Source organism: Theropithecus gelada, chromosome 12 (genome assembly GCF_003255815.1).
Source record: "Theropithecus gelada isolate Dixy chromosome 12, Tgel_1.0, whole genome shotgun sequence".
NCBI classification, from domain to species: Eukaryota; Metazoa; Chordata; class Mammalia; order Primates; family Cercopithecidae; genus Theropithecus; species Theropithecus gelada.
Genome location: NC_037680.1, coordinates 114,272,295 through 114,298,896, shown reverse-complemented (window position 1 = coordinate 114,298,896; position 26,602 = coordinate 114,272,295). Strand labels below are relative to the sequence as shown.

Sequence of the window (26,602 nt, the reverse complement as noted above, 5' to 3'; positions counted from 1 at the left end):
GGAACTTCAGGAGAATCTTCCTACCGTCTTTAGTGCTTTCTCCAATTTTCGGAGAATCTTCAACAGAATGGTAGAAAGTAAGGCAAATATATTTGATTAGGCTTATGAGGAGAAATTAGAGGAAAGTGGTTGTAGAGTGATGTAATCACTATCCTGCATATGAAAAGATCCAAAATAGGACAACTGTTCAGTATTTCTTTGTTTTTGAGATGGAGTCTTGCTCTGTCACCCAGCCTGAAGTGCAGCGGTGCAGTCTTGGCTCACTGCAACCTCTGCTTCCTGTGTTCAAGCGATTCTCTTGCCTCAGCCTCCTGAGTAGCTGGGATTACGGGCGCCCACCATCACGCGCGGCTACTTTTTGTATTTTTAGTAGAGATGGGGTTTCACCATGTTGGCAGGCTGCTCTTGACCTCCTGACCTCAAGTGATCCACCTGCCTCGGCCTCCCAAAGTGCTAGGATTAGAAGTGTGAGCCACTGCACCTGGCCCGCTACTTCTTGAGGTAGGAGAGAGCAATGAAGATAAACATGGTTAAAACAATTTTGTTGAGCTGTAACAAAGAAATACCGGTGAGAGAGGGATGCTGCTCACCAAGAGTACAAACCTGACTTTTATGGACAAACAACCCATATGGACAAGGGAAGTGCTATTTGGAATGACTCAGTAATGCCCTTGCCTCTCAATGGTTAATCATTAATATTATTAATGATTGATATTTATATTTATTTTAAGTAGCAATTCAGTAAAATGTACCAAATTCAGTTCCATGGCTTTGGGCCTTTGAGACATCCTCATTAAACCTCGTGTGACTCAGGATGTTCTCTTTGGATGAAAATATTAACTCTGATGTTCTATTTGGATAACAATCTTAAGAACACCAGTTGGCTTGATAATGACTTTCAGGCATGATTAACTTCGGGGTTTTCTGAGTAAGCAAGAAGGAAGGATGGGCAGGTGGTTTCAGGTGCCCTGTTCAAGAACCGGTAAAGTAATAAAAGATTGTTACCTGTTCCAATAAGCATTCCCGTTCATCAACCAGCTTTTTCAACCTAATATCTAAAGAAATCAGAAAGACACAGGTTTAGGTGAATCCGTGTGCCGCGCCTTTCAGCACATTGCTAAACTGAAGAATGATCGTTCAGGTTAGTGAAATGAATGATGGAAGTAGTTATACACGTACCACGGTGAATGAGGCCACAGACAGGACGGGGGAAGAATTCAGCCAAGGGGGGTTGGGTCAACCTCCCAGAACATGCTTCACGTCAGGGGCAGCATCCGGCTGCATGCAAACAGGCTGCTAATCTTCTACCTTAGGTTAGCATGCAAGAACGCTAGGGCCAAACCGCGCTGCAACACAAGATCTCACAGGCTTCATGGTTTAACATCATTAGCAATGTACAAACACTGAGAATCACAGTTTAATAGCACCAACATTTTGAACAGCCTCGCCTTTCCAAGTTTACATCCCAGATTTCTTTATCTTTCTAATGTCTCTCATAGACTCATCGATGTCAGTGCTGTGACTATCTGTTTACAACCCTAAGTCCACTAACACCTCTGCTAACCCAGTTATCAAAGGTGTTCTTCTTTTGAGGAAGAAGGCAGTAATGGTTTAAGTGTCTGTAATTCCTCCCACCCCTGATATATAAAGATGCATAAATGTTAAGTGTCTATAAATTACCCAAACATCTCTCTGAAGGAGGGTCAAGTACTACGGTCTTCGGACTGGGTGGGGGAAACCACAGCTTGGGGAGGGTTTAGAGGTTTGGGCAAAATCCCACACTAGTGTAAAGGCACAGTCAGAATGCTGGAGTGATGACAGTGATAACGTATGCTACACACTCACTCTGACACAGGTACAGTTCTGGCAGCTTTGATATCATTAGCTTGTTTCAGCCCTGGAAGCCCTACGGGTGGGCTTCATTACAGCCTCCTTCTATAGATGAGGCTCAGAGGCCCAGAACCACTAAGCAATTTTCTTAAGGCCTTGCAGCCCAACCACAGGAACATGCCCCTAACGGGCACCCACTATTTTTCCAGATCTAAACTCACACCTCTGAGTCAGACCCTGACTCAAAGCTCTTAGCCCACTGGGACGCTGCTCTCACGCGGCCTACCTCCAGATTCTTCGCAGAATGAACAACTAACCTTGATTAGCCATGTGAAAAGAAAATAATTCATATAAAATGCATCTTCATTTTCATTTAAAAAATCATCTAGCCACATGCTAATCCAAGTTACATTTTTCTCTAATTATGTTTTCTGAAGATCCTAAGTTGTTGTTTTGAAAGGCACAGTAAAACACCAGATAATATTAAGCACAATATAAATTAAATGTATCATCCTTTTGAGTTCTATTTTAATTTATAGTCAAATTACTTCTGACAGATGTTTTACTCTTTCCCTCCCGTAACCCACCCAACACTGAAAAAAAACATTTTTGCAGTTATAAACCTGATTCTTTTCTCCAGTATCACTATTCATGTTCTTACATGTTTTAATACTCCTACATACAAAAACTACAGGCATCATAAGAAACACTGAATATATCAGAATGTGATCTTGAAGCTCAAGTATCTATAGTAAATTATTGTTTTCTTCTAGAAAACTTCAAATATTCTAGATAAGCACTAGAAAGTAACTGTTAAAATGTAATAAGAGCGCAAGCAAAATCGATATAGGTAAACTGACATTGAGTTGTATAGTGAGAATATTAAAAATAGAGAGAGAAGAAACTTTTAAGGAAGAGAAATTTTAAAGGAGACTTGGAGAAGAAAACAAGAACGAAAGAGTTTGAAGAAAACAGAAAAAGAAATGAAGCAAAATAATTTGACATGAAGAAAATAAGAGTACTAGTTTTCACAGCGTTAAAAACCACCAAGTCCAATTTGTTGAATAAATAGTGGCACATCACTGGTAGACTTATAATGTCTGCATAATTGGGAAATTTTTCCCTGTATGAGCCACCAGCCATTCACATGTTGAAAAATATTTGAGAGAGGCAGTAGATAGGGACAAAGAGAACAAAAGGATTTTCTTCTTGAAAGACAAAGTTTTCTCCATGTACAACTATCACACTGAACAAGTACATATTCTGAACATAATACATGCGCACACAAACACCCCTCCCTTTCCCTTAGGGGCCCAGACGTCTGGAACAAATCTTACTGTTGTGTTCCCTTGATGGGTGGCCATGGGTGGCATGCTGTACAGGGTTAGGGGGTGGTCTCCCAGAAAGGGAGTCTATCAACAGAAAACAGGAACCCCAAACCATCTAAACTCCCCAGAATTAGCATTCAGGGTTCTAGTGATAGTGGAAACTTAAGTGTCAGGTCATTAGGTCTTCTGTTAACTGCAAATATTAAAAACTATGGAAAGTGACCAAGGTCATACATCTCTTTTAAGGTCATTCTTGAAAACTGTTTAAAAACTTGATTGCTGTCCAACCTTTTTATAACAACCTATAATTCAAAATCCATCTTCCTCTGTATTTTTGACAGACACCCATAATTATACTTAATTATACTTTTGAAGGAAGATTTACATTTATATATGGGAGCTATGTTCGGGTTTGGGACTGAAAAATATCCATGCTTTTTGATTTCAGGTGTCAGTAACCAATGTTTTTCTCTATTCTGTATGATAGTGAAACCCCAGTGGTCTAGGTTCCTCTGGGGATATGGCTGGAAGGCAACCTTTCGATTCTTTTCTGAGTTTGAATCTTTTGACGCTATAATCTTTCTAAATTGCCCTATATATTTCTATACCTTCTTACATGGAGTATAGCTAAGTCAACTTTCTCTTTTTTCTTTCATTTTTTTTGAGACACGGTTTCACTCCATTGCCCAGGCTGGAGTGCAGTGGTGTGATCATAACTCACTGCAGCCTCGACCTCCCAGGCTCAGCTGTTTCTCCCACCTCTGCCTCCTAAGTAGCTGGGACTACATGCACATGCCACCATGCCTGGCTAATTGTATATTTTTTTTGTAGAGATGGACTTTCACCATGTTGCCCAGGCTGGGCTTGAACTCCTAGGCTCCAGTGATCCACCTACCTCGGCCTCCCAAAGTGCTGGGATTATAGGCATGAGCCAATGTGCCCGGCCTTAACCATTTCTTGGTAAGTTAAGAGCCTTCACAGTAATATCAATTACTGTGCTTGGCTATAAAGTCATTACACTGGAGAGCAGATAACTGATGCTCAGAACGAAGGCTCTGAAATCATCGAGAAATGGCTTGGCTCCTCAGAAGTCTTTCTTTTTCCTTCTTTTTTGCTCATGGATTTTCAGCTGCCCATTCCCTACTGGAGGGCTGGGTCCTAGCCGCTTGTTCAATGGTACAGTGCCTTCCATGTACAAAGTGATCAAACCTGTTTATTAATTAAACAAATGAGTGGTGAATCACTGAGACAGCTGGATGGCTGAGCTGAGGGATGTGACGTGCGCCCAAGGTCCTGCAGGGTGCTGGTGAATAACATGGGAAAGAACTTAAAATGGCTTGATGATCTCACCATTTAGTGACCTTGGTTGTTGAACTGCTTTCCAAGAGCCCTTTAAAGGTAGGAATGAGAGCTGTTTCCAGTATGCATTCCAATATGAATGCAGCTTTGCTAAAGTTAGAGACATAAACTAAAACCCTGTGAAGTCCTATAGAGCCCTTGGACTTGATTTCCTAGCAAGCATTTATCATCCCTACCATCCTCCACTGCAGGACACTTGAGCAGAAATAGTCAAGGTTTTTTCCATTTTCATCATACTCTTCAAAACATTCTAAGTATTGGTGCATTCAAGCACAGCAACAGATGAAGACCGTTTTCAACTGAGGCTGCACATTAGAACCACAGATCACAGGAGATGGTGCGGGACGATCGTCTCAATTCTCCCAGTAATGCTCATGCTAGCCCCAGGCTCGATGCCAGGAGGGAAGTGCATTCCTTACTGAGGACGGGCATCAGGTGTGGGTCTTCCACAGGACCCCAATGGGAATCAGCAACCCGCAAGCAGGTATTACTGGAAAGGTGGTATTACATACAACAGTAGTCAGACTCAGACTTCAAGCAGCCCAGAGAGTGGAACCACAGTCTTGTACAATTATAAAATGTTTTTATTTCAGTTACATAATAACACTTACGTTTTCCTCAAATTTTATTGAGGTTTTGGTCTTTTTGCATTAAATTCTATCTTGTAACAGTAATATGAATCCACATAATTTCATAAAATGTCAACATTCATAAGGTACATTCCTTTGTGATTTTATATTTTACAATTTTAAATCTAACTTTACAATTATTTTTTAAATGTTTCTTTATATAGAAAACAGATATTTTCTTCAGGCAGATCAAAACACAAATTTTCCAATAAGAATACACTGGGACATAACAAATGAAAATATTTATACCAAAATACCAAAAGTGATTCAGCTCTTTAAAATATTCTACTATAGTCTAATTAGTAGTTTGTACAAGAACAAGTAACCTTTTTTACTGCTCTTTTGAATGATGATTAGAAATTCAAACAAAGAGAAGTAATTTTAAGGTTCAAATTCTTTTTTTTTTTTTTTTTTTTTAAGAGACAGGGTCTCACTCTGTCTCCCAGGCTAGAGTACAGTGGTGCAATCATAGCTCACTGCAGCCTTGAACTCCTGGCCTGAAGTGATCCTCCCATCTTGGCTTCCCAATGTGCTAGGGTTACAGGCGTGAAAACATTGTTTTGTGTTTTTTTTTTTAGACAGAGTTTCGCTCTTGTTGTCCAGGCTGGAGTACAACGGCTTGATCTCGGCTCACTGCAGTTTCTGCCTCGCGGGTTCAAGTGATTCTCCAGCCTCAGCCTCCAGAATGGCGGGGATTACAGGCACCCACCACCACGCCTGGCCAATTTTTTGTATTTTTAGTACAGACAGGGTTTCACCATGTTGGCCAGGCTGGCCTCAAACTCCTGACCTCAGGTGATCCACCCGCCTCGGCCTCCCAACGTGCTGAGATTACAGGCGTGAGCCACCGCGCCCAGCCAAAAACATTTAAAAAATGACTGTCCCTGCTCAAATACTGCAGTAGGAAATGTAATTTGACATATATCACTACCAGAAAAAAACTTTAAATCTTTCTATAAAATGAAATTGATACATCATCAGCATGAAGTGAAGTTAAAATCTCCTACAGAGTAAATTCAGGTATATCAACAATGAGATCCAAAAGCATTGGTTCAAGATCAAAGACTTCTATGAGGTGAAGGCCAGCAAAGCCCCTCGTGCTTTCAGACGTTTACTTGTTATCCTTAAAATGACTATTGTTCTAAGGTGCAAATCTTATCATTCAGTGACCTATTTGCTATTTGGCTGTTTATCCCCTTTAAATAAAATACCATACAGGTTATAATGTACATTTAAAAATCAAATATGAAAATACACATATGTGAACAAGACATTAATTTAAATATCAATTATATTCATAATACATAAGTCTAAGAATGCTATTTGGTCATTTCAACTAGATGCTGATATATTTGGTCAAGAATATCCACATTCCTATCAGCCTAAGGCAAATGGTAAATGCTTCTATTTTTATTAAGTGGACTATAAACAGTAGACTTTATTGTTTGATACTACTGGAATGCTCTCAATTAGAACATACACTGATAACAAATATGTCTTTCTAATCTGGGTGATAACCTCAATGATTACATGGAAATCTACAAGTAACAGTCTATAACTTAAAGATCACCTGGTGATTGGCATACAGCGCACCTCTATGAACTTATAACATTCTACTTACATTGGCAGTGGAGAAAAGAGCCCCTCACACTCAGACTTCCTGGGCACCACACCTGCCGCCTGCCTCAGCTTAGGACATGGTACAGTCTTCTTTGCTTTTGCCCTTCTCATTCCCTCCTCTGGTATCTTCTCTGCTTTCTGGATTGAAGTCCCCCGGCTCTCCTCCCGGTGCCGACAAGTCATCATTTTCTAGGCTACTGCTGTCTAAAGCTTTCCTGACAGTCTGACTTGGATGTTCTGACATCCCACACCTCTCTGTACTTTCTGCTTCACAGGCATCGCTAATGTCCTGTGAGGGACTTTCATTTTCGGGCAGGGCGCAGCTATCTGCGTCTTCGCTCTCTGCTTCTAGGGGACTGCTTTGAGTGGCACCATCTGTTTTAGCATTATCTTTTGCAACACCGTCATCTAATTCTTCACCACCAGCCCTCGGGCCTAATGATTGAACTGTGTCATCCTCAAAATCTAATGTGTCTCCATCAGCTAGTACCACCTCAGCTGCTGTTTTTACATCATCGCCTTCTTGGTCAAGTTTTCCAGCCAACTTAATTTTAGGATTCTCCGGACAATCAGCATTTTCACTGCTTTCTGCCGCAATTTTCTGTTTTGGATTTTCAGGCGCCTCGTTTTGGGCTTCCACTGCGGACTTTCTGTCAGTAGACTTTACCTGCTCTTCTTCCTTAATTTCACTTAAATCTGTGTTCTGATAAGTTAACTCTTTTTTAACATCTTTAAGGGTTTCTACAGGTACTGGGGATTTTTTCTTCTTGTTTTTCTTTTTCTTGTTCTTTGTCTTCTTCTGCGATGAGTCCAATGCCTCTCCCTGTTGGTCATTCTTTTCTTCCTCAGGCTCTTTCATATCTAAGGATTCACTTTGAGTGTCTACTGTACTCGGACCTGTCGCTTCCTGACCATTGCTCTCAGTTCCTGCTGGAGAACCAGGAACTTCTGTCTTGATTGGTTTCTCATCCCTTAATACTGTTTCTTCACCCTCTTCTTCGTTGTGATCCCTACCTACTTCTGTACTCTGCACTGGAACCTCCTTGGGCTCAGCTGCTTCCTGGTTGGTGAATTCTTTCTCTAAACTATGCCCTGTGCTTGTCTCTAACTCTTGGGGGACCTCTACTGTACATTTGTCATCATGATAAACTGTGTCATCACTATGCCCTAAAGGACATGAGGCCACTGTGCCTGCCTGCTCTCCAACCTGAGTCGCCGCTGCCTCTCCCACATTCCCTGTGTGGTTCCCGCCATCTAAGTCATTCCAACAGCTGGATGGCTCAAGGGGAGTTCTGGTCCTGTCATCTGGTGCACCCATGACCTCATCTGACTCAGCCTGTGCTGTGTTTTCAGGGAGAGAAGTGCTCTCTAGAATTTGGTTTTGAACCTGTTCCTCATATGTAGCACCTGCTAAGGTTCCTAGGAATGGGGCAGTGTCTTCAGAGGATTTCTGGTCCTCGGTATTCTCTCCAGCAGGGAATACCTCTATGTCCACACAAGCTTTCACTGTGTCCTCTGTGTGTTGTTCTTTCTCAGTATTGTGCAAGATTTCTCTTTTCCCCACATTCGCCACGATTTCATTTTTCACCTCCACTTCACTGGCTCTTCCTAAAAGACCATTGAGAAAATTGAAGGGACCCCATGATGTGGCGGCCACATAATTTACATTAGAATGTAAATACATGTTCTAAATCCCACCCACCCCTATTCCTAAAGAGAGTCATCAAAGAGTCATGAGAAACAAGCCTTTGCCAGTTCTGTGCGGCAAAGCAGCAGTTGCATTAGTAAATTTTGGGTCAGTGAGGGCCACTGCCACCACATCAAAGGCCAGAGTGGCTGCTGGTGCCATCTTGTGTGGACAGATTTTTAAAGGTGAAGTTAAGTTTTGACAAATAGAAAGAACTCTGGATCAGGCAGCCAAACAATCCACAATGATGGGTTTAGGAACGCACTGAAGGTGCAATTCCCCACTCTCACTTCTCAACACACAACTTGACAACTTGTATTTTTGCAGCTGTCAAACTGCACTGCATGTCACACAGCCCTAAAAGCAGCTTGCAAGTAATTTTTTCAAAGAATATTCAGTGCACTTTTAGAAATGCAGCCTCAAGGTCAATCTCAAGGAAGATGCTTTTGAAATAGCTCATATGAAAAGAAATCTAGCTTCTGCCACTCAACCATTGTCTTCCTGAGAAAACACCCTGTGTCCGTGCCCTGATACCTCTGCTCCATTCCCTAAGGGACTAGGGAGAGAGGACCAGCAGGAGGCAAATGTTGAAAGATCAAGATGACCACTAAATTAAACAAATTATTCATCGTCTAAAGAACATCAAACTGTTTTGGAATTTTTGGATTCTCCAAACAAAACCGCAGCAGATTAGATATAGTACTATGTTACTGAAAGTCAAAGCTAGATAATTTTATAGCCCAGTGGTCTCCATAGTGGGGTGCCCATATCCCAGGGAAAATGGAGGAAATATTAGGAATTCTATTTAGAGTTTTACTCTAAAACTTCTTTGCATGTTTTTATATGCTTTATAATGTACATTTTATACTGATGAAATAGTATACATATATAGATTTAAAATAAACATATATATTGGAAAGTTCCTACAATTATTTACCGAAGGAATGTGTGATCAAAAGTCATTTGAAGGCCACTTTCAAAACTGACATTTCTGGTTCTTTAAACATCTCACAATGGTTATCAAAGATTTAGTAACAGCAGCATAATCAAATTCCTAGCTGTTTCGGTAGCTCATATAAAGGTATGATGGAAATTAATTTATTTATCTTTTTTCAACAATAGCATACAGATATTATATACATATCTAGAGATGGAATCTTGCTATGTTGCCAGGCTGGCCTGGAATTCCTGGTCTCAAATGATCCTCCAGTCTTGGCACCCGCAGCATTGAGATTAGAAGTGTGAGCCACTGCACTTGGCCACAACTTTTTTACACAATTGAAAAGAGCTGTGTTTCTTTAATAGTCATAAAGATAATGAATGAGGTATCTCCCTGGAATACAAGTCCTGAGAAGATGGGGCCTGGAGGTGTCTACGTTTCCATAAATAAAAAGAAGTAAGATGAAAGTTTCTGAATTAAAACGAAAAGTCATGGACCCTGACCTTATTCCAGCCTCCTTGTGAAACACTGGCACGCAGAGGGTGACCAGTGACAGATGAGGCCTCACTTGCGTGCTGCAACTTCAGGTTGCACGCCAGAATCTGAAGGTTCCTCCCAAAGCCAACTCTTATGACAAATTATGACAAATCAGGTCATTGAAAATGGTATAAGATACTCCTCTAATCTACTGGATTCCCCAGTTTTATATTCTTTCAGAAGCAAACACGTGGCATACAAAGGAGGATCTCCTCTGACAAAGTGGGCATACTCAGACTCTCAGCACGGCTACACCCCTACCACGGCCGCCCGCCCGCCTCGAGCGTGGCTTGAAAATGGCAACACAGATGGACCTGCTGTCCACAGGCACCCCGTGCCCTCAAAACGCTCAATGCTTTCCAGGATGTCGAGGTTGGCTTGCAAATATGGCCAACTTACTGACTTGACAGCCTCGACTATTCTGATCTTTTGATAATTCTGTCACAGAATCAGTTTAAAAAGCCACACTTTATATGTACAGATATATATGTGTCTGAGGAAAACCAAATAGTACTCTCCACATTGTTACTTAATTTTGAGACTACTTTCCTTGCCTTCACAGTCTTGCTTGGTAGCTTTGAGCAGCAAAAGAAAAGATATACTTGAGCCACTGATGGTGCACTACACAGAGATGCATGCCAGACAACACGTGGATGACCACACTGGTGGTAAGGAAATTACCATGAAGTGATGAAACAAATGGCATGCCGGTGACTGTTAACCCAGCAGTGACAGTGGCTTCAACCCCAACAGCGCATGGAGGGTGAACCAATGCTGAGTGGAAAGGCGGAAGAAGCCGAAGGAAAGCAAATACTTACCTAGGGTCCCATCCCCTGTCGACTTGAGGGCATTTAACTCTTCTTTCGTCATCTTGGTAGGACCTTGGTATCCAACATTATTGAGAGTGTCGGAAGTCTCTCCATTGGTAGCTATTTCTGAATTTAGGATTATTCCGTGTTTCTGGGAACAAAAATAGGCTCATCGTAATATTTACTCAGTGATATTAGGTTAAACTCTGCTTTAATACAACTAACAAAAAAGAAAAGAAAACCATTTTTTCCTGAAGTACAGGGTAACTCCACAGAGACAGAGAACTGCCAGGGCGCAGCACTCGTAAATATTCGGTCAACACACACAAATCTGGGATATCGTCCTCTAAAGGCTACTTCTTTCTCAGATGTTCCAATCCATGCCTTCATTTGCTGGTGACAAGCTACTTCCACCAGGCATCCTTTTCAACTACAGGTAGTGGCCTGTGGGCTGCCCCCAAGCGAAGTGGAGCGGTAAGCAAGTCACTGTCATGCAACCTTTCATTTTAAAACCCTGGTTGCATTCTTTAAAAAGAAGAGCCAGATAAAGAAAGAAATATATACATGTTCTGAAAGGCGTATATGAAACTTACGTTAAAGAAGGAATTAAGAGGTGGCTAGAACGTTCAGTATATTCAAAAGAAACAGAATTCACTGAAAACAGCGGCACTTCGCAACTGCAGACATCACTCACCCACGCCCTCCTGCCGCCCGCGTCTCTCTCCCTTGTGTGTGAGGAACTCCCCTGTACTGATCGCCTCTTTGAGGAGCAGAATTACGAATCTTAGCTCTAAGCCTGTACCTGGCTGGCTCACTGCTCTGGCTTTGACCCTGGAGGCCAAGCAGCAGATGGTGACAGTTCAGGAAACCCCCACCCAGAGTGCTGTCATTGGCACTTCACCTGTGTCAAGCAGCCCATGAAGACGCCTTAGCATGGCCCACAAAGGACAGGGAACCTTCTTCCACCTGTAATCTAGTTAGTAGGTCTCAAAGTCTAATTAGCGGGATCCTTGCTCAAACCACTTACCCAAGTCACTGTTCATCTAGAGAAGTCCTTAAATTGGGGGTTTTAATATAAAGAGGCAAATTAATTCTCTAAGTCTGAGTAATATCCTGGAGAATTTACTAATGAGTATGAGAAAAATTTAGATAATATATCAAAAAATTCTTGCGTTCAAGATCAGCTATGTTTATTAACATCAAAAGACCTTGGGCACCACCCACTGAATCTACATTTATTTTACATCTCATCGGTGTCAGTTAACCCAAGATATGAATTATTAACAGAACTAAGCTCAATGACATAAAATTAATTATGTACACACATATTCACAGAATCCCAAAATTTGCTGTTGTCACTTGGATTTTTTTTTTATAAAACTGTACTTTGGCTTCATACCTTTAATTCCTCTTTCAGCATGACTACTTCTTCTCTAAGATCATCCCGTTCACTCCTTACGGAATCAAAGAACTCTTTCTGCCTCTCTAACGCCTGAGTGTGCAGCAGAGCCAAGAGAAAGAAGATTTGCAGAGACGAGCAAGTTACTTCAGAAGCGGGAACCAGAAGGAGGCTTCTACCATCTAAAACACTAGTGGACTCTAGACGTTAAAGAGACTCTGCCTAAAGATACTAACAAAATCCAAGTATTAAGCTTTTCACTTAGTATATATAATCCAAAAAATGTTACTGTTCATACTCCATGAAAGACATGCGCATTCTGAAGCACACAAACACAGCACGGGGTCCCAGAGGTTACTATATTTGCATCACTTTCTAGCGTTGTCTGCGTGTTCACAGCTGCGTTAGAGTTAAGCAAAGTCTCCACTTGAATGAGGGATCAATAAAGAAAAAGGATTGCTTAAGCACCTCCCAGAACAGCTGTTGCAGCCATTTAGACTATTTTTACACATTGATTCTTGGTATCCATCGACTCAGATAAACAAAGTGGTCCTAAAGTGTGCATGTGTGCACACACATACACACAATCCTAAGTGCTGATGAGCACGACAGTGGAAACACGGTGTGGCTTGTTGAGTCCATGTGCCGACAGTTTGTACAAGTATCTCGACGTCTTTATCAGAGCTGGGTGTATGAATCACTATTTTGGGGAAACCATTTGTCATTATGAATCACAACAGTTACTTTGTGGGGTTCTGTTCCCCCTATTCTTCAATTCTAAGTGTAGAACTGCCTCTTCTCTTCTTGTGCAGGGAGAAGGGTATGTGGAGGCCTTCCCTGGGGAAGATTTCAAGGTGGGGATATCTGCCAGGTGGTGCTTAGATTTTTTTCTCAAAGCACCACCAGGCAGTTAATCCCAAGAAGTCTGGCCTTGCACACATCAGACCTCCCCAGAGCGCCCTCCTCATTCCAGGTGTTTCAACAACCACTGGCCCGGCCCACCCACGGGGCAGGCAGACAGCATGGCTACGCATTCACAAGACCCTCCGTGGACGGACCATGTCACATTCCAAGTTCATATCAATTTGGATACATTAGTGTATTCACTACGTAATAAAATTAAATCAATTAATACAACTTTGTGTCATGTGGGAGTTGCATGCATACTCAGACAAGCGGTTTTGCAAACTAAAGACTCTGAAAAAACTCTATTTGCTAAGCAAAAAAACTCTATTTGCTAAGCAGGCTGCCCATTCGAGTAGATTTTCAAGACTTGAGAATCCTACCCCTATCTTTTTGTCTTTCCACTCTATTGTTTCCTGAAGATCAGAAATCTCCCTGATAGAACTCGCCTGTTTCTGCTGTAGCTGTCGGATTTCCTGAGGAAAGGAACAGATAGAAAGCAGATAAAGGGTTAAAGAGGAAGAAAAACCCCAGCCCAAGAGATAACCTGAGAGCTGGGACAGTGAGTGAGGCCACAAGCACCCTTTTACCTCAACAACCCTGAATTCATCGTCGGCATTCTAAGATTTTTCTCCTTGTCCTACTCCTGGCTTCAAGTGCAGGAAGAAAACCTGCTTTGGGTGAAATTCTCACTTCAGGGCAGCAGTTAAAGAATAAGTCAAAAAAATTAAAAACCAACCCTGTATTAGTTTCTTATTGCCATTGTAATGAATCACCATAAATTCAGCAGCTTAAAACACAAATTTATTCTCTTGTAATTCTAGAGGTCAGAAATCCAAAATGAGTCTTATGAGCTAAAAATCAAGCCTTTCTAGAGGCTCTAGTGAGAATCTGTTTCCCTGCCTTTTTCAGCTTCTAAGACTGAGTTACTGTCCTTGGCTCATGGCCCCTTTCTTGCATCACTCCAACCTCAGCTTCCTGTGTCACATCCTCTACTTCTGCCTTTGACTTGCCTTCCTCTTAGAAGGACCCTTGTTCCATCAAATAATCCAGGATAATCCCTTCTCTCAAGGTCTCTAATCACAACTGCAGGGGCCCTTGAACCATGTAAGGTATCATATTTACAATTTCCAGGGATTTGGATGTGGGCGACTTTGGGGGACCATTATTCTGTACACCACACCTCCGAAAACAAACACCAGATCACCAAAGAACAGGAATGTCCACCAACGAGAGGGACTGTTTTGTAAATCTAGGAATGGAGAGTTAGCCTAAACTCTCAGTTTTAAGAAAACTGAAAACTTTAGTAATTGCCATGAATGAATGGTGTCCCTCTAAATTCATCTGTTGAAGCCCTAATGCCCAATGTGGCTGTATTTGGAGATAGGGTCTTTAAGAAGTAATTAAGGTTAAATGAGGTCATAAGAGTGGGGTCCTGATCAAATAGCATTAGTGTCCTTATATGAAGAGACATCAGAGAGATTGCTTTTTCTCCACCATTTGAGGAAGGATACAGCAAGAAGGTGGCTGTCTGCAGGCCAGGAAGAGAGGCCTCACCTGAACCCAACCTTGATCTTGGACTCCCAGCCTCCAGAATTGTGAGAAAATTAATTTCTGTTGTTTAAGCCATGCTGTGTATGGTATTTCATTACTGCAGCCTAAGCTAAGGTAGTCATGGTCTGACAAAATGCTCCAAAGGGAAAAAAGGAAAAGAAAAGCAGGAGAATGCTACCTACCTCGAGCATTTCCTCTCTTTGCTTCAGGGCCTCCTTGACTTCCGCAAACTGAAATTGCAGTATACTGTGGGCGTGTTTTTCCCTTTCAAATTCCTGTAAAGGAGAAAAACAGCACTGAAGCAGTGGAATCCCATGTTTCTGGCATGCCAGTTCAGGTTCTCACGATTGACAGTTTCTCTGGAACAAATCACCTGCTCCTAGGTCATCACAATCTTCAAGGTCTTTTATTTGGTTTTTTATTTATATATATATTTTGAGACGGAGTCTCACTCTGTCACCCAGGCTGGAGTGCAGTGTTGCGATCTCAGCTCACTGCAAGCTCCACCTCCCAGGTTGTTCAAGTGATTTTCCTGCCTCAGCCTCCCAAGTAGCTGAGATTACAGGCGCCCGCCCCCAGGCCTGGCTAATTTTTGTATTTTTGGTAGAGACAGGGTTTCACCATGTTGGTCAAACTGGTCTCAAACTCCTGACCTCAAGCGATCCACCTGCCCCAGCTTCCCAAACTGTTGGGATTACAGACATGAGCCACTGCGCCTGGACTTCACGGCCTTTGAAACAACACGAACAGATTCCTCTGGACTTTACAGATGATGTATGATGACTTACTGTCAAATTAACCTGATGAGATGATACAATCAACAGGGGTTTCCTGATTTCTTATCTACAGTGAAGCAAGAGCCAAGGAAGGGCCCCCCCAGGGAGCCTGATGCCTTCCACAGCACTGCAAGGACTTACCATAAAATGGCCCCTGCTGAAATATGACAAGGAAGACTCTTTGGGATAAAAAGGAGATAAATATGACCTACTTAAGCATCTCTCATGAACATCTGGTGGCCAGCTCTGTGCTTCGGGGGGCTGCCCCTTAAGGGACAAAACAGGAGAGTTTGGGGGAGCAAGTGAAGAGCCTGCAAAACCTAGCTGCTCCTCAGGCCCCGCCTCCCCTCCCGAGGCTCAGCCCAGGAAGCTGGCAGCTCGGCTCTGCTGTTTTCCTGCCCAGTCACAGCAGCGCCATCCCTGGTGATGGCCTGGGACCCAACCCACTTTGCTGAAAGCTTATAGGCCTGTAGGATGCCCCTTCCCTGTCAGGCGGGTGATCTGAGATGGGATCTGGCCTGAGCTTCTGCTCACCCTAGCAGTTCTGTTCACCCACTTCCTTTAGCTTGGGGGTGGCTGGTGCCCTCCTGTGGGGCTTTGCATAGCCCCTGTGTCCATCTCGGGACAGCATTCTAGCACCATCCAACTTCTCTGGAGTGAGACTCGAGAGTTCTCAGTCCACTGAATGATGCCTAACGACAGCGTTGCAGGAGGAGTGCAAATGCATTACAGGCCCCCACCCGAGGCGGGTTGGGATGTGCTCTCCACTCCTCTGTTCCCACATGACATCAGTCTTGTGAAAAGCTTCTCCCCTCTTTCAGAGTTCAGCTATCAGGAACTCTGGGATAAAATCTTCAGCTTCCAACTCAATTCTATGGCAGTCAAAGAAGCAGGCCTGAGGGTTATCAAGGGTACCTCGGTTTTAACCCTTCGGATTTAGAGGATATCAGCCAGTTAAAAACAACACCAACAACACCCACACATTACATTTTCTGTTTCTCTCAGAATCTCCGAAAAATTGGACAATTCCTAAAAACATGAAAAAAGTATTCCTTGCTTTCTATCTAAAGAACATCCGAGCCCAGCCTTCATGGAATCAGTCTGCTGTCATTACTTATCTTAACACGTGACTCATGCTTGAGACTCACGCTAGAAATTATATCTGATATCAGCTATCAACAAACTAGTTCCAGTGGTTCTTACTGAAAGCTCAAATAAGACTGTCTTTCTCTGAGCTTGATGATATATTTAATTCTTCAGTGGAGTAACTGTGTCTTTTCCCAATCAGCAGGAAATAATATAATTTTCTTAAAATCTTTGATACTCATAACTATTTCTCTATGGTGTTAAGAGAGAATAAAATAAAAATCAGAAAATATATATTAACAGGAAAATCCTGAGGCATCTGATCACACCTTATTTGAGCATGGTGGCTCTTTCATAGGTATGTTTTTTCACAGTTTGATTTTAGCTTATATGTTCTCCTAGAAAAACTGTCTCTAGTTTACATGTTGAAATTATACGTATCAATATTTCAAGTCACTTGGCAAAGAGTATGGTACATTTATTCTCAGATGTTTGGATTTCCTGGATAACTGGAGAGCCATTGTTTAAAAATACAAAAATACATAATGTAAATTATACATTATATATACATACACACACACACACGATATATCCACACATACATATAAACACACACACACACACACCCCCCACCACTCCTTTTTTTTTTTTTTTGAGACAGGGTCTTCTCTGTTGCCCAAGCTGGAGTGCAGTGGTGTCAACACAGCTCATCACAGCCTCAACCTTCCAGACTCAAGTGATCCTCCCACCTCAGCCTCCCAAGTAGCTGGGACTACAGGCATGTGCCACCTGGCTAATTGTTTTAATTTTTTTAGAAATGATGTCTCGCCATGTCGCCCAGGCTGGTCTCGAACTCCTGGGCTCAAGTAATCCTCCCACCTTGGCCTCCCAAAGTACTGGGATTACAGGCCTGGGCCACTGCATCCAGCCTATCCTAATATTCTGCATCATACTAATGCTTACTTTGTTTTTCTCTTCGTACTGCCGCCTAGATTCAGCCAGCTGTTCTTCAAGCTCCAGCAACATATCTTTTAGGGTATCAACCTGGTACATGAAGTTTGTCTTTTCATTGTCTAGCTGAGCATTGGAAACCATAGCCTTCTTGTATTTCTCTTCAACTTCTGCTAGAGAGTCCTGTGGAAAGCAGGTCATATTTTTGAAATTGCAATAAAAAAATCAAAACAAAGAATCATTCAGTATTCTGTTAAAAAAAACCCTCAGTCCTAAACTTAGACTATATTTCTTAGAGCAAATGGATCAGAGGAAGAAACACATGGCAACTCCAAATGCACGGAAATTCCCCTTTTCAATTTGGTCAAATTCTCATTGCTCAGAAAATTCGCTAGTAAAAGCAATGTACACACTCATTAGAACAAACGAGACACCAGTATGGAAAGGGATATTGTCACAGAGGCAGTAGAGTCTCTGGCTCCACTCAGTAGCTGGGGAATCCTCCCAGCATGGTGTCTTAGGGCTGGATGTCAGGCTGTTCAACAGATTTCTGAAGAATCACTAGAGGCGTGTGACCAGCCCCTGTGAAAGAGCCAGTGTGTGATGGCTGAGGTAATTACTCAGGGCCACAAGCCACAGTGACCGCCAACCAGCCCTACTCTGGCTTATGAATCAGGAAAGGAGCAGTAGTGATTTCAGATTTTTGACCCATAGGAAAATGGCATGCAGATCTCACTGGGCAGGTCCTGGAAAGACAAAGGTCATTCCCTTTGAAGGACGGTCCAGAGAAAGAGGCCTGTAAAATATGCATCATAATGCCCTCACTTGCCTCACACCCTTGCAGGTCCCCAACATGAGGAGGCTAAGGCGATTCCAGAACAGACAGAGCAGAACCGTCAGGGCGCATACATGCAGAGCTAAAGGCAGAGGCAGGAGCTGCCTGTTCAGGTGCAGCAGAGGCTACGAGGGGGCTGGAGGGACCAGTGCTGGTCTAGCTCTGCACCTCCACACCAGGACAGCTGTTTCAGGTGGGACCAGTGGGTCTCTGGTTGCTTCAGTGGCTCCCCACCAGCTTTAATTTTTTTTTTTTTTTGAGACAGTGTCTCACTCTGTCACCCAGGCTGGAGTGCAGTGGCACAATCTCGGCTCACTGCAGCCTCCACCTCCCGGGTTCAAGTGATTCTCCTGACTCAGCCTCCCAAGTAGCTGGGATTACAGGTGTGTGCCACCACACCCAGCTAATTTTTATATTTTTAGTAGAAACGGGGTTTTGCCATATTGGCCAGGCTGGTCTCAAACTCCTGACCTCAGGTGATGCACCCGCCTCGGCCTCCCAAAGTGTGGAATTACAGGCGTGAGCCCCTGCGCCTGGCCAAGGGGCTCCCTTTTTCGCATGAATTGAAAGCCAGAGTCTTATTTTTCCCCCTTTCAGGAAAGGTGACAGATATGAAGATAATGAATTAGTCATGACTGATGTCACCTCCTCTGTCTGGTGCCCTTTGATATTAAATTCAGACGATCTCTCAGGTACTTTCTAGGGGGCTGAAAAGGGAGTAACAGATTTGCCACCTACTTCCAGATCCACAATCTGCGCCTAATGAAGACAGTCACTGAGTGCTCACCTTACTGTCAAGGAACAGGGCAACCACATCTCCTGGCTGGTGCAATGAAGTCACTGCACACTCTAAAAGCAGTGTGCACATGCTCCAAGAAAGCCAATGCCACAGTCAGTCTTTACTTCAATTAGCAGCATTTTACAGGACACAAATAACTGGGATATTTCAAAAGTGTGGCATGTAAGGATGGCCTTATTAGTAGACATCAGATATTTTGAGAAGCAAATCAACCTAAGCATTTTTGTATACATCTACTACAAAAAGTGAAGAAAACCAAACCTTCTTCAAGTGTCTGGTACACGCCTATGGGAAATAAGAAACTGGTTTGAAGCCTTAGAGAAGGATGGTGAGTACAAGACATGCGTCAGGGAGTATGTTAGTAACCTTTTCTACTGGGGAGTTACGTTTTCAAGTCTTGGTTCAAACAATGCATTTGGGAAAATGGTGAGTGTACACCCATGCCGGCATTCCTGCCATTGTGAGTTCTACAGCCTGGAGCCTCTTTACAGTAAGCATGCACTTTGAATTTCTTCTTTAGGATTTTGTTTTTTTTAAGTGAAGTTGGGTTAATACGGTGAGACCACACTTCTGTGAATTGGTACCTTCATCTCTTTCAACCCCTGCATGTATTTGCCTTCTACATCCTGAATCTGGTCCTTTAACTCGTTGAGTTCCTGGGGGAAATGGCAGAAAAGGCAGATGATGTCAAGGGAAAACAGGTGACTCCCTACATCTTTCATACTTCAGGGTACTTTCTACTTGGGTAGTCTGAGCACCCAATTTTCTTTTTTATTAAGTGTTAAAGGAAAATAAACTTCAATATTTAAAGATTAAAGTTCAGGTGTATCCCACATGATATTTTTACATGATTTTATGCAATCCTGGTGTATCTCATATGATTTTACACAGTTTAAAAAACAGGCAAAATAGAGCTTCTGAAAATGGTACAGGTTATTTCAACTCCTATTTAGTAATTCATTCAAGCACTTGGAGTTCCTACTCTGCAAGATACAGTGAGATGCTAGAGGCAGAAATCAGCAACACTTTTCCCCTGCATTTATGGAGCTCCAAGTCTCTACTTTGCCAAATTATTGGTGCCTGGAACAGCACCTGGCATGAGCCAGCCTCTCAGTAAGTACCTGAACAAATGAACGGCACGCACAACCTAAGGGCAGGGAAACATCAGGACTGCCACCAAGTCTGCTGTAGAAAGGGAAACAACAGGCCAGGCACAGTGGCTCACGCCTGGAATCCCAGCACTTTGGGAGGTTGAGGTGGGTGGATCACCTGAGGTCAGGAGTTCAAGACCAGCCTGGCTAACATGGCGAAACCCCATCTCCACTAAAAATACAAAAATTAGCCGGGTATGGTGGCAGGCGCCTGTAATCCCAGCTACTCAGGAGGCTGAGGCTGGAGAATCGCTTGAACCCAGGAAGTGGAGGTTGCAGTCAGCCAAGAGTGTGCCACTGTACTCCAGCCTAGACGACAACAGCGAAACTCTGTCTCAAAAAAAAAAAAAAAAAAAAAAAAAAAAAAAAGAAAAGAAAAAAAAAAGGAAAAAAATGGAAAGCAATGAGGAGCTGCAGGTGGCCCAGGGGTGGCATATGGGAAACGGCTCTTCTGGTTTTGTAAACTTATAAAACATAGGTGTTGGAAGCACCTTCAAGGTGACCCCGGCCAACCTCTGGTGGATGCTTAAATCCCTATCTGTCCTCCCTGGCAAATGGCCATGCAGCTGCTCAGACATCCCCAGTGGGAGCTGCTTCTCTTTTAAACTTAGTTTAAAGCACTAGAAAATTCAGAAACAGAGTCAATTCTGGCTCCTTTCAGCTGCTTCTGTCTTGGTTCTGCTCCCTGGAGGACACAGGTCTAGTCACCTCACCTTCCCTTCCAGTCTTCAGGTTTTCAGATGCACTGACCCTAGTTATTTTAACAAATAGCACTGTGTTTCTCTCTAACACATGGAATGCTACCAAACGCCTGGCACTGTCCTGGGTGCTGACGATAGAGCAGAGAATAATACCTACACTACAGCGGGAGAAAAGAAATCATTAAAATACGAAGATGAGGTCTACTAAAGGCATATTACAAAGAGAAAGGAAAGGGCATGTTCTAGGCCGAAGGGGAACATACTTAGTGGGGAAGGTTGTGTGAAAGTAGGTAAAGCCGTCTGGTGTCCAAACGTGTGGACTGAATGTCTACGCAGACCAAGCACACAGAGACGACAAAGCACACAGAGACGACCAAGCACACAGAGACGACCAAGCGCATCAACACAACGTGCCTAGTGCTCTCACTAAGGTATGCCCTGGGTGCTGAGAGGCGCAGGGGGCCGGCACACAGTCTGCCCTGCTGGGGGGGTCAGTGAGTAGGATCAGATTCCTGCAGGAGACACTACGTGAGCTGGGTCTTGATGTTAGGAGAACATCATATTTTAGGGGAGGTGAGGGAGATAGGACCAAGAAGAAAGATCCAGAACTTTATGAATTAAGTTTTTTTTTTTTTTTTAATCTAAAGACTGATTTTTACAAAAGGTTCTCTCAAGTCGTGAGTAAGAAGAGAGCATCTCACCTTGATTTCCCTGATGGACGCCTCCGTGTCGATGGAGATGGAGGTGTCTCCGCTGCCTCTCCGAGAGGAAGTCCCACCCAGAGAGGCCAGCGTGGCTGCAGACAGGCCTGGCATGTTACGAGACCCCTGGAACGTTGAGAGGATCAGATGCTGATATGGGTGTCCCCACCCAAATCTCATCTGGAGTTACAATCCCCATAATCTCCACAGGGCGAGGGAGGGACCTGGTGGGAGGTGACTGGATCACGGGGGCAGTTTCCCCCATGCTGTTCTCACGATAGTGAGTGGGCTCTCAGGAGATCTGATGGTTTTGTAAGTGTTCGACAGTTCCTCCTGCAAATGTTCTCTCTCCTGTGGCCTTGTGAAGAAGGTGCCTGCTTCTCTTTTCACCATGATTGTAAGTTTCCTGAGGTCTCCCCAGCCATGCGGAACTGGGAGTCAATTAAAGCTCTTTTCTTTGTCAATTACCCAGTCTTAGGAAAGTTCTTTATGGCAGTGTGAGAACGGACTAACCCAGATGCGATTTTAGACAAAACCAAAACTGCATGTAAATCTAACATCACAGGACTGTTACTTTAATTCCGTTTCTAAATTGGAAGCTCTTCATGGACTTATGCTAAGCTATAAGGAGAGGATCGTTTCCAGGCACCTCCTGGATGCTCTGTGGTCAGCTGGATTAACCCTAAACTCCACGGTGGGGCCCATTATAAACGCCTCCCTGCTCTGCAGGGTCTAACGCACACTGGACAGGACTCCCGGTGGCCTACCTACAGGGAGGTGATGCCAGGTTAGGTGGGCCGCTTTCTAGTCCATTCCCTCACTGGAGAACATCTTTATTAAAAAGACCATGCAACATATTTTCTTATCAATTTCATCCACAACTTTCGGGACCCTCTAGGTTTATGAACGATTCCTTACCTTCTCAGTAAAATCTTTTTCTGGTCTGTCTTCTACCTGTAGAGGAAAATGGACAACATATTAAATACTTTAAAAGCGTTAAATGGATAACATGAAGATAGGGGCTAAGAATGATAAAAAAAAAAAACCAAAACCCACACACACCCAAAAACAAAACATTCGCTTCCTTCGTAATTTAGAAGCAGAAAAGTGGGATCCTCCAAATTTGGCTTTTCCCACTTCTCCTACTTGGACGTCTGTGAGGCCCCTTCTTCTCCTGTCCTCATTTGGACGTCCCTGAGGACCCTCTTCTCCTGTCCTCAGGTAGGAGTCTCACTGGGACCCACAGCAGGCTGTGGAACTACAAGAGGGGGTGCACATGAGGAACGGACCCTGGAGATGGCCCTGCACCATGAGGATGTCTCAGGACAAGAGGCAGAGGCTGGTAGTGGGGTTACTTCTTTCTTGGCTCAGGACCCAACAAAAGACAGGCTTATTTGTTTCTCTTTCTTTCTTTCTTTCTTTCTTTCTTTTTTTTTTTTTTTTTGTGGGGCTCAGGGTGGGGAAGCGTTGTTTAAACAAATATTAACTACCTGGAGTGCTGCTTTTTTTTTTTTTTTTCCACATTGAATGTTCTTAACATAAACCCACTGGGAAGGTTACCAAGATTGAGTTTGTCTCCAAACTCTCTGGGAAAAGCTGTCAACTAATCATGGTTTCCCCCATCATGTCTTCAACCCAGCTTCCTGTAGCTCAGAACTTTTTCACTTTGGTTGTCAGAAAATCAGCCAAAGACATGCCCGGCAACTGCAGACCATAGGCTTGATTCAGCAGATCTGAGCGGTGACCTGGGACTCTGCAGTCACCCTTGTGAGCTCACACAGAGATAATTCAGAATGAAGCTTGAGAAATCCTGATGGAGAGCTGCCAAGGCCACGGCTCACCAACACTTGATCTGCACAGACGCTGGTGCCGGGGACCAGCAGCTCAGTACAGGCGTGCAGGTGCTATGGTCAGGGTGCCAGAGAGATGGTGACCTCCAAATGACCACTTTCCATCTATGGCCCGAGTCCACGCTGGACCAGATGCCCCTGCCCTCACCATCTGGCCCCACCAGGAAGGCTCACTAACTGCCACCTTCCCTCCTGCAAACTCCTTGTACCTTCAACTTCTCCAAGGACACCTGGAGCAGCACTAAAACAACATAACCAGGAGTCACAGCTGGTCAGCCAGTTAAGGGATCAAATGGAATCCCACAAAATACTCGGTTAATCCAAAAGAAAGCAAAATCGAAGACCAGAGCTTAGCTCAGGGTAGCCATGTTCAAGGGTCTCCTACTCAACAGATCCAAGCTAAGCCCTGCGGCCTGGCTCCCAAAGCCATCACACGGTCTCACCCACCCACCCTACACCCGGGTCTTCAAAAATAAACTTTCTACTCTCATTGAACCAGTCTCCTGTGTCCCAAGAGCAGGAGTGGAAATGGGGGCAGAGAGGCCACATCTTTCAGGCCAGTAGGATGCAGCCAGGGGCAGGCTGGCCTCTCTCCCCTCTTTGCTAAATAAGCCCTTTGGGCAGGGTGGTGGTGGGGTGGTCCCTCTGCCCACTTAGCCACAGCTGCTAAGGACCCACCCAAGGCCCTGTTTAAGACCATGTGTTCATGGGAGCTGTCCACAATCCCAGGGGCTTACAGCTCTCCTCCCTGATATCCATTCTCACGCTGGGTGCGGCCCAGCTATATATACTGCAGTGAAGACGGCGCTCTCCAGCTGTGGCCCACACCACCTGCATTTGCTGACGTGTCAAAATGCACATCTAGAGTTATTTTTTCAGATGTGCATGCCACATCAGCCTAACTGTGTACTTGGAGGCACCAAGGTAGACTCTGATCAGATGGGCACCAAGGGAAACTCCGAACAGATGAGTACCAAGGCAGACTCTGATCAGATGGGTACAAGACAGACTCTGATCAGACGGGTACCAAGGCAGACTCTGATCAGATGGGTACCAAGGCAGACTCTGATCAGATGGGTACCAAGGCAGACTCTGATCAGGCGGGTACCAAGGCAGACTCTGATCAGATGGGTACAAGGCAGACTCTGATCAGATGGGTACAAGGCAGACTCTGATCAGACAGGTACAAGGCAGACTCCGATCAGATGGGCACCAAGGCAGACTCTGACTAGATGGGCACCAAGGCAGACTCCGATCAGATGGGCACCATCTCATCCAGCAGAGCCCCAGAAGCCCTGCAGCCATGTTCGGAGGTGTGAGGATGACTGGAGCAATTCAAGTGTGGTTCTTCTCTTCACATGGGAATACAAATATTCCCGAAATGTTTTTCAAATCAAAATTTCAAGGCCAGGCGCAGTGGCTCATGTATGTAATCCCAGTACTTTGGGAGGCTGAGGCGGGCAGATCACTTGAGGTCAGGAGTTGGAGACCAAGGTGGCCAACATGGCGAAACCCCACCTCTACTAAAATTACAAAAATTAGCTGGGTGTGGTGACATGTGCCTGTCATCCCAGCTACTCAGGAGGCTGAGGCAGGAGAATCTCTTGAACCCAGGAGGCGGAGGTTGCAGTGAGCTGAGATCATGCCACTGCAATCCAGCCTGGGCGACAGAGTGTAACACTGTCTCAAAAAAAAAAATAACAAATAAAATAAAATAAATAAAATTTCAAATAACAAGGAAATGTGAACTATCTAGCACTTAGTTTCCTGGAGAATAAATTCATTAAATCTCCTGGGCCCAAAGCCTTTATTCCTTAGAATAAGTGAGTTTGCAGAACACATATTAATAAGATGAAAATAAAGAGGCTAGCTTAACTCTTGGTGGGATAGGAAAGTCCAGTTTAATAGGCTGCCAAGTTACCACTGAAAAGCCTGCGGCATTTTTCTCCGCGGTGTAAAACGAGTGTTTCTGGCTGCTGGTCAGCAATGGATAAATATTGTGGAGAAATAAACGAAGCTCAAGGAGCGCATTCGTTCACCTACAAAGATATCTGTGCCCGTAAAAGAAGGGCCTACCCAAGTCTTTTTTTCTTTCTGGTATTTCTTGCAAGAAAGCTGAGAAAGAACAAACAGGGGGTCCGTACACTTTGATTTTGGGAGGACACGGCTTTAACACATCTTTGTTCTGCATGGTTTTAATGAAAACTGTCTACATCTATTGTTTTTACAATTTGTAAAGTATCAAATAAGGGGAAAAACCCCAAAAACCATAGTTTGCTGTTTCTATCATTTTAAAAAAGTCCTTGCTCTGAAGAACGTGACGGACTCAAAATAAAATCTGGGCATATTTTTAAGTAGAGACCATGCAGAGAAAAATTAAAAATTAAGCTCTTGATGAAAGACGATGGCAATGAACCGTTTAACCTATCTCTGTTTTACACAGTAGAGTAAATTTCATTTTGTGTGTCTTCCGAATGAAAAAGGAATTTGTCAGCTTTCCCGAAACACAGGAAGACTGTTCAGCCCCGTGGAAAGCCACGCAGCCCCACTCGCGTCCACCAGATGGTGGTGTGTCGCAGCTGCAGGGGCCAGGCCCGGACAGAAGCTGCAGGCAGCGGAGCCCACCTTAACGAGCCCACTTTCCTAAGCCCCAGCAGAGCCAGGTAAGGAATCAGGTGTTGTGTTTCATCTTGACATAAAGCACAGCACCTCCTCCCTAAAATGACTAAGAAATCTAAGACAGGACAGGATTTTAAACACTGTCACAGCCACTGCACGGCATGGTGTGGGGACCTGGAGGAGGTGGGCATGGTGCAGAGAAGGGTCCAGAGGACACGGTGGCTGCAGGCGGTCCAAGCTGCTCTGCTCACCCACCCTAGCCCAGGACGGGAAAGCACCAGACCCTGCAGACAGTGGCCTCCTGCACGGGAAGGGCAGCAGCGCCGCACACATTGCAGCCTGTTAGCTTCGTGACTCGCGTATTCTGAGTGATACTAAACATTTCAGGTCAGGGTGAAAACTTCACACTAACAGGTTTATAAAGTATGTGTGTCATATTTTATAGTCACAGCTGAGTGTATACAAAGACATCACTGAAAATCTGGAAACAGTCACTTCTAAAACACGTCTGTGGAAGTTTAGTTTACGTCAATTTTCC

General features: G+C 43.9%; 1 protein-coding gene across 6 annotated transcripts in view; it reads right to left on the bottom strand.

Moving 5' to 3' along the window:
- LRRFIP1 (LRR binding FLII interacting protein 1) overlaps positions 1-26,602 on the bottom strand; it is a 167,532-nt gene that overhangs the window by 16,505 nt on the left and 124,425 nt on the right. For 3 of the 6 annotated variants that reach the window (XM_025404132.1, XM_025404133.1, XM_025404131.1), the window contains 6 exons: positions 22,514-22,549; positions 21,596-21,721; positions 17,421-17,591; positions 14,778-14,870; positions 10,749-10,890; positions 5,085-8,374 (listed from right to left, as the gene is read on the bottom strand). In XM_025404132.1, the coding sequence (XP_025259917.1) occupies positions 6,837-8,374; positions 10,749-10,890; positions 14,778-14,870; positions 17,421-17,591; positions 21,596-21,721; positions 22,514-22,549 (2,106 nt within the window). In that variant the 3' untranslated portion in view covers positions 5,085-6,836. Of the gene's footprint in view, positions 1-1,005; positions 1,056-5,084; positions 8,375-10,748; positions 10,891-12,138; positions 12,232-13,424; positions 13,518-14,777; positions 14,871-17,420; positions 17,592-19,626; positions 19,699-21,595; positions 21,722-22,513; positions 22,550-26,602 lie in introns of those variants that run through there. The other 3 variants (XM_025404134.1, XM_025404130.1, XM_025404135.1) reach the window with 3 other exon arrangements.